Source organism: Ictalurus punctatus, chromosome 13 (genome assembly GCF_001660625.3).
Source record: "Ictalurus punctatus breed USDA103 chromosome 13, Coco_2.0, whole genome shotgun sequence".
Lineage (NCBI taxonomy): Eukaryota > Metazoa > Chordata > Actinopteri > Siluriformes > Ictaluridae > Ictalurus > Ictalurus punctatus.
This window is the reverse complement of record NC_030428.2, coordinates 22,554,225-22,566,604: the sequence shown is the minus strand read 5'-3', so window position 1 is coordinate 22,566,604 and position 12,380 is coordinate 22,554,225. Positions and strand designations below refer to the sequence as shown.

The following is a 12,380-nucleotide window of genomic DNA, read 5'->3' as shown; positions in this document are numbered from 1 at the left end:
CCTGGGGCTGGGTGCACAGAGAGCAGTGATCACACAAAGATTCCTGTCCTTTGCAGAATTTCACACTGTAGCTGTGAATCTCATTTGTTGGAAAGCCAAGGGGACTGCAATTTTAATTTTATTTCTAATGAAAATGTATAACTTTATAGTTAAAATTGACTGACTTATCACTTACATTGTTTAATTTAAAGATCAACAAAAGTATAAATAATGGCAACTTGAATTAAATCGCAATCTTAATAAAACTATTTCTATGAAAACCTATTATTTATATAATACAAAAATGTTTTTAAAATGCAAAATTTTATTATAACTGGTTTGTAAGTGAGAATCTCAAATGGTCCTAATAAATACAGTTGGGGCAAATGTTTGCATACCCTTAGGACAAGATGAAAAATTAAAAGACAGTACTTTTACTATGTTAGGTTTGAAAGATGTTTCTGTATAATCACAAGTTGAAAAAAATAATGTGTGTTAAGATAATAATAGTAAAAAAAAACTACCATGGATATTTAAATGCTTACATCTCCCTTTCTGAATTTGATTTAAATGTTCTCTAATAAGTTTTTGCCCAGCCTTTACGTTTATAACTTTCTTCAAGCTCTTTAACATTTACCAACTTCTGAATCCTCAGTTGTAATTTTGTCACCTTCCATTTTGTCTTATTCTGACTTTGTCAGCCTGTTTGACCAACCTTTGCCAATTCTTCTAGACAGATTTTTGACTCCTTTCCCCCTGGTAGATAAATGTAAAATGTACAACATCTCAGTATGATTTTGGACCTCGTAAATTCTTTCAGCTGCATTTTCAATTTGTACATTCGTTTTTTTCTTTTTCTTTTTTGACAAAGAAATCATTTGCGGATGCAAACTATTGAACTCAACTTTAGATATTATTTTACATCGTGTCCTATAGTGTACAATATCAGTTGTCTGTGCTTTACTTTACTCTATATTTTTACACTTAAAATAAGAAACATGTCAAATTTATACTGCTAATGATGAAAAAAATATTGACATTATTTTGGCTAACAAAATTACCATAAATTTTAACTAATTCGAATGAAAAAGTGTTTGTACCAGATAAACTGAAAAGGTGTAGGTCAGTGAAGGCCTGAATTGATTTTGCCCCAGGCTCACATACATGCACAGGAAGCAAATGAGAGTAAGAATTTCATCATTCCTGACTTAGTATTCGGCTCCTCTTGTAAATAAAGCTTGAAACTGAGACCTGAGAGAACAAGCAGGGCTGAGGGTCAGGCATCATGTGTACACACTGCCCTGTGAGTTATCTTATCTTTGTGTGTGAGAGCATCCATACCCTGCAGCAACAGGTATGTGTTTCAGAGGGTCCTGTGATGCATGCTAGGGGAGTCATAGTGTTTCCTTAATCCTATCACACAATTCCAGTGTCCTGAACCCAGGGCTCTGGCCTAATCCACCTTCATCAGAGAGAGAGAGAGAGAGAGAGAGAGAGAGAGAGAGAGAGAGAGAGAGAGAGAGAGAGAGAGATCCACACTGCAAATTTGAAAACCAGGCTTTTCCATGAGAATTGACACTGCATATTTTTGAACTGTCACAAGTGAAAGTCTAAATAAATAAATAAATAAATAAATAATAAAATAATAGTATGCAATATGGCTGGAACAACACACTTCTAGACCTACTTCAAGAAAGCAAGGTGGTCTGACATGAAATAGAGTTACTGTTACCATCCTGAAGTTTATATTTTCATATAACACCACATCCTGTTTTTTTTTTTTTTTTTTTTTTTTTTTTTCCCAGACTTGGCTAACATTACTGTTTTCTTGTTATACTTCTATATTATACTTCTATCCATTTATATTTATGTTTAATGTTGTGTAATGTCCATGAAACAAGTTCCTATTAGCACATACGTTACAGCAGCTGTAAGCACCCATTATGCCTCCAGCATTTCTTTTTTCTATCCCTTAAAAGTAATACTACTGTTAGAGCTGCTGTTATATAAAATTAACCAACAGCTACTGAACAGTTAATTCGAGAATTCAACAGCGTTGTGCTATAAGATGTTCCACTGTAGTGTATCCTTTTGGATGGGGACGAGTGCAAAGCAAACATGCGCACACACACGCACACACACGCACACACACACACACACACACACACACACACACACACACACACACACACACACACACGGTGTTCTCTGGAAGATGGGGTCTTTGAAGTTGATCAAAAGCAATTCTGTATCTGAGTAGTAAAATGATAAATCTAATTAATATTTAGAAGATTTGTAAGGATAGTCAGTTATAATCATGTAGACATCTATTGATTGGAACACAAAATTTTATTTTTTGAGTGGATGTGAGATTGGTTTGCTTTGGTGCGATCTGATCTCACCTTTACTGTACACAACCTTGGGGTAACCACGGAGAATCAGCTGTAGTTTTCGTCTTACTTTGCTAATCTGACACGCTCATGTTGATTTCTCCTTTACAACATCAGAAGGATTGGTCCATTTCTATCCACAGGCCACTCAGGTGCTGGTTCAGTCTCTTGTCATTTTGTGACTGGACTACTGCAACTCACTCTTGGCAGGTCTCCTGCCTCTGAGCGCCATGATTTGTTTTCAATCTTCCTAAGTTCTCCTACAACACCTCTTTGCTACACTCCCTCCACTGGCTTCCTGTAGCTGCCTACATCAGATTTAAAACACTGATGCTTACTTACAAAACCAAAAACGGACCAGCACCACCTACCTTAAAGCACTTATCACAAACTGCTCCCTCCAATGCTCTAGCACTGCTAGACTGGCCCCACCATCTCTCAGGATACAAGGAAGGCCTGCATCAAGACTCTTCTCTGTTCTGGCATTAGGTGGTGGAATGATCTTCCACTAGTTGTCCATTACTGTTGAGTCACTGGTGGTTTTCAAACGATGTTTAAAGGCCTACCTCTTGATGAAGTACTTATATGAAGTACTTAAATCCGCACTTTAAAAATTGTGTGGTCTGTATGCTTTTCTTAATATACTACCAGAGTTTTTGACTGATGGTATTCTTAGTCTTAGTCATGTTCTTCACTCACACTTGTTAATGATTTAAGAAGAGGACCATAACATTCTTTCTGTTACTATAGATAAAGTATTGTTTTCTAGTACATTGTTATGATTAAGCATATCATAAAAGTCAAACCAGTTAAATGAGTAAAAACATTAATCAACGTGAAAATTAAGATATGAACTGTCTTCTGTTAACATTGTATTAATAAAAAAAAGTACAGAATTAATAAAAAATAATAAAATATTATTAATTTTAAAAAAGTACAGAATGGGAACTAAACAGGAAATAACATGACATGCATCTTTGTATTTATGCGCTTATTACCTGGAAGGCTTTCCAATCTTAAAGGGAAATTTGTGCTTTATTTAAAAGGCAAATGAACTAAGCATATAGATAAAGTACTAAGACATTTGACAACATAAACTGTAAATGAAATATACACTAACAGGCCACTTTAATTGGAAATGGCCTCTTTAACCTGTTTGGAATTCCAGCAATAATTGCTAAAAAAAATTAAACACTTTGTTTCTTCTTCTTCTTCTCCTTCTCCTTCTTCTTCTTCTTCTTCTTCTTCTTCTTGTTCTTCTTCTTCTCCTTCTTCTTCTTCTTCTTCTTATTATTATTATTATCAAATGTTATTTTTTTTCTATATGAAACTTTTCCATGAACTGAACACTAGGAGGTCTTCTTCAGCACACATAAAAATAGCCAAAAACCTTTGTATTTATTATTTATTAAGTTTAACATTTTACACAATAAAAACACAAATCTCATCCCTGCACCCATTCAAAACCTCCAAACTACACTGCATAAAATGACGTACAATCACACACAGTTGTTAAAGAACAGAATTATAAATATTAATTGTTATTTAGAAATAAAAAATAATAACTCAAGTACATGCAAAAGTACAAATATAACTGGAAAATCAGGGGCCTGTCCCACATTCTGTCTCCTTCATAAATTCCAAAAATGTACCCCATGTTTTATACAAGACTTCTCATTTGCATTTTATCATATATACAGTGGGGTCCAAAAGTCAGAGACCACACTGAAAACCTGGGACTTGTTAAATATAAAATAAAAAATTGATAATTTTTTATTATAAAAATGTGTGACATCTTGACTGTTCAATATTCATATCGAATGTGTTCATTTTGTATTGCTTGATATATATCGATTTGTTTGTATTTCCTCATTTGTAAGTCTCTTTTGATAAAAGCGTCTGCTAAATGAATAAATGTAAATGTAATGTTGCAGAAATTCTAGTTCCCTATTTAAATGTAAGCAAATTTGTGATATTAACTACCATGTTAACTCAGATTTTCTGTGAGTCTTATTACTAAGAAACTCTGAAATTCATGTAAATATTTTTAAGCGTCTACATTTCACTCAAGATATTGCTGATAATATAATTTGTAACAAAAACAAATTTAAAAAAAAACCCTATTTGTTTTTCAAAAATGTTTTTTTGAAAAACAAACAAAAAGTCAAACAGAAGCAATGTCACTAGTGCTCTCACATTTTTGAACCCCAATGTACTGTATATTATTCTCATTATTAAACAGGAAGTTAACTCTTTCAGTAAAGTCTTCATAGATCCACATACAGTTCTTCCAGTATATACTAATCCAGAATCTAGCATGAACTAAGCATATGTCCAACAATTTGTCTTCAAATTGTTTTTAAATAATGTCTCAAGGTGTCAGCCAAGGATACATAATTTGGGACAAAAGGGAATTTCTTGAGAGTGGAATTTGGAAAAAGCTAAAATTACTGTATTTGTCAGCACACATTTGAGTGGTTTATGTTCTAAAAAAGTGACTGTGTTAGAATACTGAAGACCCAAATGCACAGAGGAATCCATGGAAAATAACTGTGCAACACTCAGGTAGACTAGAAAAGATGAGACAAACAAAACACTTCTGCCACCTAGTGACAAAACACACTGGGGTAAATGCTCTTCATGAAAAGTATTGTCTCTCACTGCTATTAAGGTTCTAATTAGTATAATTAACATTCTGAATTTTACACAAGAAGAGATGATATCTAACTCATTTGTGTGGAAGGAAGAACAGATTCACTGTTTGTATAACACACCTTAAGAAGATAATAACTTAGTAACACAACACAGTAAAAATAACCCATGCTAAAACTGATTAAATCAAAGTTTTAAAGTTTCTGATTTTATGTGTCAAAAAAAAAAGAAAAAAGTTGGATACCCAGGAAAAAAGTGGAAGGATCTTCTATGTGTTGTTTCTAGGAGTTTTACATATGATAAAGTTTTCTTATGTTGTGAGACAAGTCAACAGGAATGATAGGCACTTGAATTTACTCTCCTAATCAGAACCCAACATGCCATGAAAGGGTTAATATTATGCAACAAAGGTCTCTGGAATAAAATGATCAGAGTGAGATCTTTGGCCAATACCAATAAATAATTATGGGTGTATTAAAAAAGCTGATATGTGTGAGGAGGTACTTAATATATAGTTATATAATATATTAATATATAGTAATATATAATATATAATATAAATATATTTCTGAGAATATTTAAAGGACATCATTTACATTAAATGCTTAGGACAGAGAACAATATAACATGTATTTACTTTTTTTATATTTAGGAAAGACAGAAAAGCAGAATGAAATGAATTTTGTTGTTGTTGTTGTTGTTGTTGTTTTTTCATCCAAAACATTTGTTGCAGTATTTCTTCTGGTCACATTGTAAGCGTACCCTAGTTGCAGAAATGTCGCTGATCTTTGTGTCTAATATATCTATAGTGGAACCTCCTATCATGAATGTCTTCAATCACGTAGTCTTATGGACAGACTCTTCTGCACATTAGTACATCAGAATCTCTTTGGGTGCATCCTCCGTGGGTTTCTGCTGTTCTTGGCGTTGTCTGTAGGCTGCATGTGCATACAGATACACCAGGAGTATGGCGAGCAGGTTAACGATAATGTACGGCAGAATCATAAAAAAGCCAGCCTCGATTGTCAGATCCCCATCCTTCAGCGTTATCTCATTGTCTCCCTCCAACAGCATCTCCTTTGCTATGTTGATCCCAAGCAGATTAATCAGGAACAGGATCATTGCCAAAAACGCCAAGCATGCTATGTAGAAGAAAAATCAGATAATGAGATAACACATTGGATTCATACTGACTTTATATTAGTTATATTAGTTTAATAGAGCTTAGCACTGAACATAGAACAACAACCATACTGTTAAATGCAGTAAAGTCAGCAACAGCAGCTCTGACAATAGTGCCAGCTGTAATTCAAGTCACAGGTTTAGATTAACATGCTTGCACTTATATGTTAATATTTCTGTAGAAACCTTTTATAGAAACACAAGGGCATGTATGGTAAATGTATACTTATTGTGAAGGTTTGTTTGAGGACAGAGGAGACAGTTATTTAGCATTTTTGGAAGGAGTCTCCAGTGTCAGCGCTTTGTAACGGTCAGAGGTAAAGTTAAAGTTTTGACATGGAGAAGTGTTCAGGATTAAATGCATTTTGCAGTTGAATCAGTAACAAGGTATATATATATTTTTTCTCTTATTAACTTCAGATCTTCAAAAGAGTTCTGGTAAGCAAATAACTGCTTATGACGTGATAACAGCTACTGACTTGTTTCATGGATGTTGCACATCATTTGGCAACTATAGACTTTATTGAAAAATACATTGTTTGTGCTGGTGAACTGCTGTGGTATAAAAGGAATAGAACACTTTGGGGCCTGCTGTTATTTTATTTCCTACTTATCAATTTGTTTTCCTGAAAATGAAATACAAATGTGTTAAAGATACACTGAAATGTTTTTTTTCTTAGAGGTTGTACTGAATCCTCTGTGTGTGTGTGTGTGTGTGTGTGTGTGTGTGTGTGTGTGTGTGTGTGTGTGTGTGTGTGTGTGTTTCTCACCACTTATTCCACTGCAGACATACAATCCAATAGGACCCATATAGGTTTCATATGGATTACTGATGGCGTTGTAGAGAGTGATGAGTATACTACCTGCAGAGGCCACCAGAGCAAAGACCAACAGAACAACCACCGTGGCATGTAAGCCTATTCCATCACCCCCAATGTTACTGAGCCTTTCAAACACTGACACAGAGAAGATAATATATTAGTAATAAATATCACTGTGGGTTAAACAACTATAATATATATTCAAATATTTTATATGTATATTAAATATCAAATATCACTGTTTATTGAAAAAACAAAAAGATATATACAGAACACCTTCACTGACACCAAGGGAAAAGTTTGTGCTGTTAAAGGTTATAGACTCAAACACAACAATGGAAATGAGTGATGTTCCATCATAAATAAGTAGGAAAACAATTTTACACTCATAGTACACTCACTGTGACATCTGATCACATACTCAGAGTAGGGGTCATGAATCTATGGCTCCTGAACCATATATGGCTCTTTCAGTGATTGAATATGACTCGACTACAGGAATAAATAACTAAAAGCAATTACGAATCACAAAAGCTAGGGTGTCGATTCAATGAAACCTTTACATGTTTTAACATATTATATAGTTCATAATTGATGCCCATTTGCCATGTAGACACCAACCAATTGTGATGTGGCACAACAAGCTCAAATTTCATTAAACAATGTGGAGTAGAGCAGTAATTTCCCAGTCTAATTAATAAATCGGTTGAAAACTACATAGTCAGTCTGTTTTCAGTTTTTTAACAAAGGCTAAAAGAAATAAAAGAGAAAAGTATTGTTTCTCCAGTCCAAATGGACAGACGAATTTACATTTGTGGACGTCGCATTAATGGTAAGTAATGTTCAATTTACTTTTATTTACGTACTGTATCTTGTTTTGATTTACTGATGAAACTATCATAGCTGGTTAAATGAAGTCCAAGTGCCGCCTATAGACCTTTTAGGTGAAGTGCAGGCTGTTAGGTCAAGAACACGCAAAACGTGAAATGGTATTTATTTATTTATTTATTTATTTATTTATTTATTTATTTATATAACTGTGCAGTAATAGTAAAGATAATAGCGATAATAATAATGATGATAATAATAAAAATAACTTTTCTCTGGTTCTTTAAAGAAAAAAAAAATCATAAGTAGTAGTAGTAGTAGTTGGGAATCTTTTCCAGCGGAAAAGATTCCCAACTTCTAACATAGAGGAATAAAAAATGGTAAAGATTGGACATATAAAATAACAGTAAGTGTAAATATAGATGCTTAACCTACTGGGGTTCCAAAAACAGTCATTTTTAAAACTTAAATAATGTAAATGCTATAAATAATTTAAATGTTATACGTTAACCATCTCTCTCTCTCTCTCTCTCTCTCTCTCTCTCTCTCTCTCTCTCTCTCTCTCTCTCTCTATACATATATACACACACACACAAGAAGACTAACATTCTCACAGATATCTGAACCTTTTTTATTCCATTACATAGAAATCTTCACAAACATCATTAACTTACCTATAAAATTTTGTCCACCAGGGGAAAAAAAAGGACAGGAAACTTTGACCTCACTGCCTTTGAACAGTCCCATGCGAATGGTTGCAGTTCCATTTGACTCAAATGTTCCATTGTTAATTTTAGGTGAACAGGCCATGATGGAGGAGGCCCACTCTGCTGACATCCCGTAACTGAGGACCGCCACGCCGATTATAGATAAACCAGCACTGGACAGGAAGTACAAAATCTTCTCAATCGATGGCATGGTTCTGCAGTGTATTGTCTCAGTTCTCAATCTTAAATATTTGTCCCACTGTAGTAGTCCAGACCCGTTTCCCAACTGCACAGATAAAAAAAGCCTATTCCTAGCACTCGTAATAGGGAACTACGGCACTGGGTGGAGAAGAGGCAGAGGGCAAGAGTCTTTGTGCGTCATCATGATGTTAGATTGTTAAGTTTTCAGATCCCAGACCTGTTTTGTGGTTCTCTCAGAATGAATAACAATAGGACTAAGAGACGGGGGAAAATGTATCCAGATCAGTGGCAACAGGAAATACAGCCATCACCCCCATAAAAAGTGCCATAAAATAATCAGACCTTTGGTCAGGGAGTAGCTATAGTTGTCATGGTATTTATATTTTGCTTATAAACATGATTAAAGAAGACTGACATATGTTCAATGTCATTCCCTTGTTCCATGCCAAGAATTAAACACATGACCTGGATATGTTGCATATTTTCTGACTTTTAGCTTTATTGTTGTGGCTTTAATTAGAATTTGGATATAGAACCAACTAATACAGTTTCAACTCTATCAGAATTATATCTCCCAGGCTTTAAATGAGGTTATTGAGCCAAATAATTCTCTATATAGTGATTTAAAATCAACACCACTGTGTGCTATGTGATAATTATGGAAACATTTTTAGAGATAGCCATCCACAACTGCATCTGCTGGTCCAAAGTCCTGCTCTGAGCATTTTAATAATGCTATAAACCCCCATGGTGATAAACCAGACACATTTGCAACTCAGGAAAGGTGAGCTGTGTGTGTTTGCACCATGGCCAGAAATGACCAGATGAGTATGTGTATGGTGTTAGTGGGCTTTTTTTAGTTTGTTTGTTTGTAGTTTTTATGATACTAAGTTGGATGTCAGTGCAGCAGGTAGTACTACACATCTCCTGGGTCTTCGGTTGGATCCTGAGATCTAGTTACTCTCATTAGGAAGTTTCATATATTCTCCCTGTGTGTACATGGTTCTCCTTGTGTCAGTGTCAGGTTCCTGTACATGACCTTGATTGCACCCACATCTTAAAGTCCTACCTGTAGGTGAATTGGACGTTGTAAACTGATTTTATGTGAGTGTGTGTGAATTCTCAAAATTTACACATACATTACCTGAAATGGAGTAAAAAAGTATTTGTAGGCAACCAATGGCTGAAAGAATAAAAGTTGTGTTTGCTCATGATGTCCTGCGGGTGTCACTTTTCACACTTTTGGGTGACAACAATAACACATGGAAAAACACTTTTTAAAAAATCCAGATTTGTTCTAAACGCTAGAATCCTTACATGATTTGTCACATCTTGTGCCTTGTAAATGTGCTCACATGTATTAGATCAAACAGAGTTATAGTTTGAAAAGAATCAAGAAGAAAGAAGTTTTGCCTTGATGCTCTCATTCCCCAAACCTGATTTGAAATGTGATATCTTGACAGAGTTATTACAGAAATCTCAAGAACGAATGAGTGGAGAAAGAAAGAAAGAAAGTAAGAAAGAAAGAAAGAAAGAAGGAAATAAGGAAAGAAAGAAAGAAAGAAGGAAAGAAAGATAGAAAGAAAGAATGGACAAAGATTGGCCAAGAAATCTTGGCCAATTATAAAGGTAATTGATATATTAAGAAGAATGAGGGGCAGATATTACAACTGAGGATATGAAAACTGTACAGAGGATACATAAGAAGTAACAATTCAGAAGCACAAATTATCATAAATTACTTATGTCACATCTGAGAATCATTATAAAAATAAATCTTGCACTATGTTGCATACTGTATATTGTGTTCTTGCTACTGTAACACTATAATCTCTTTGATAAAATACCATGACTACTACTACTACTACTACTATTACTACTACTACTAATATTACTACTACTACTACTACTAATATTACTACTACTACTACTACTATTACTACTACTACTACTGTACTACTGCTATAGTACTACTACCACTATTACTACTACTACACTACTATTACTGCTATACTAGTACTACTACTACTACTACTACTACTACTAATACTCGGGGGTCACAGTGGCTTAGGTGTCCCCTGGCTTGTGCCCCAAGTTCCCTCAGATAAGCTCCAGGCTCCCCTGCGACCCTGTGTAAGATAAGTGGTATAGAAAATGGATGGGTAATAATAATAATGATAATAATAATAATAATAATAATAATAATAATAATAATAATAATAATAATAATAATAATAATAATTGTAGTAGAAGTAGTAGTAATTCTTAAAAAGATCCAATTGTTGTATTTTATACATTATTTTCTTATCTATTATAGCTACCTAAAATGGAATGGTGTCCCATCCAGGGTTTATTCCCATCTCACCCCCAGGATCCACCTCCACTCTGATCAGGGTAAAGTGGTTAGACCTTGAGATAAGTGCACTTATTAGTCACTTATACATTACAGTACAGTGAAATTCTTGCTTTGGATATCCCAGCTTGTTAGGAAGCACAGGATCATTCATACTACTGGAGCAGAGAAGGTTAAGGGTCTTGTTCAAGTTCCCACAACCTTCTGCTTGAACCCACAACCTTCTGACCATTAACCTTAACCACTGAGCCACCCTGAAGATGAAAGAAAGAAAGATCTACTGAGATAACAGAGACTTCCAAACATTAAAGTCCATAGATGAAGTTATGTGTAATAAAGCGGAATCACACAGGAAAAAAGTATTGAGAACGCTAACTGAAATGTACTTAATACTTTGTGGAGAAGCCTTGTTATGACAGCTTCAAGATGCTTCCTGTATAAAGAAATTAATGGGCCAAAGAATTCAGGTGTGATTTTGTCCCATTCTTCTAAACATATTGTCTTTAAATCTTGTTCAATTGGATTCAAGTTGATTGACTGGGCCATTCTAATGCCTTGATTTTTTTCCTCTAAAACCAATTGAGAGTTTCCTTTGCTGTATACTTTGGATCGTTATCCTGCTGGAAGGTCCACCCACGTCTCATCTTTCCTTTAACTATATAAAGTCTGTCAGTACCATGTGATGAAAAACAGCCCCACACCATGATGTTTCCACCTCCAAACTTCACTGTTGGTATAGTGCTTTTATGGTGGTGTGCAGTGCCATTTCTTCAACAAACATGGTGTATAGTATGTCAGCCAAAAAGTCCAATTTTGCTCTCATCTGACCAGACTAGATGCTCCCAGTGTTTCATAGGCTTGTCCAAATGTGTTGTAGCAAACTTTAAACGAGCTTCGACATGTCTTTTCTTTAGTAATGGAGTCTTGCAGGGTGTGCATGAGCAGTGGAGTACATTGCCTATTGTTTTCTCTATGACGATGACACCTGCTGCCTTCATGTCATATATCAAGGAGGTAACGCAGGACTTCAGTTCCCATCAGCCACTGCACTGTACTACATGTCACATGACCACCTGCACCTGATTCACGTTTCTGTTAATGAGTACACTTATATATAGCCATTGTTTGCAATGTTTCTCTGTCTTTCCTTTGTCCTAGACTACCATGTTCCATCTCACCGTGTTTTGTTTCTTGCCACAGTATTTCTGCCAAGTTGTCTTAGTGTCGTTGTGTTGTTGTTTATTTGTTTAATAAAACGTTCTTATCT

At 34.9% G+C, this 12,380-nt stretch overlaps 1 protein-coding gene across 1 annotated transcript; it reads right to left on the bottom strand.

The window, feature by feature from the left end:
- Positions 1–3,747: 3,747 nt before the first annotated feature.
- Positions 3,748–8,958, bottom strand: LOC108273476 (clarin-3). Its single transcript, XM_017482724.3, has 3 exons — positions 8,527–8,958; positions 6,974–7,159; positions 3,748–6,163 (listed from the first exon to the last, which is right to left on the bottom strand). Exons 1-3 carry the CDS (start codon positions 8,768–8,770, stop codon positions 5,892–5,894), a joined length of 702 nt encoding a protein of 233 aa, XP_017338213.1. The 5' UTR covers positions 8,771–8,958; the 3' UTR covers positions 3,748–5,891.
- Between the last annotated feature and the right edge of the window lie 3,422 nt (positions 8,959–12,380).

What these genes read in the sequence shown, in the direction of transcription:
- LOC108273476 (XM_017482724.3), bottom strand. Translation starts at nt 8,770, where the DNA reads ATGCCATCGATTGAGAAGATTTTGTACTTCCTGTCCAGTGCTGGTTTA. An exon ending in TGGTGGACAAAATTTTATAG is followed by an intron (nt 7,160 to 8,526) that starts GTAAGTTAATGA and finishes TCTCTGTGTCAG; the next exon opens with TGTTTGAAAGGCTCAGTAAC. An exon ending in TGTCTGCAGTGGAATAAGTG is followed by an intron (nt 6,164 to 6,973) that starts GTGAGAAACACA and finishes TCTTCTACATAG; the next exon opens with CATGCTTGGCGTTTTTGGCA.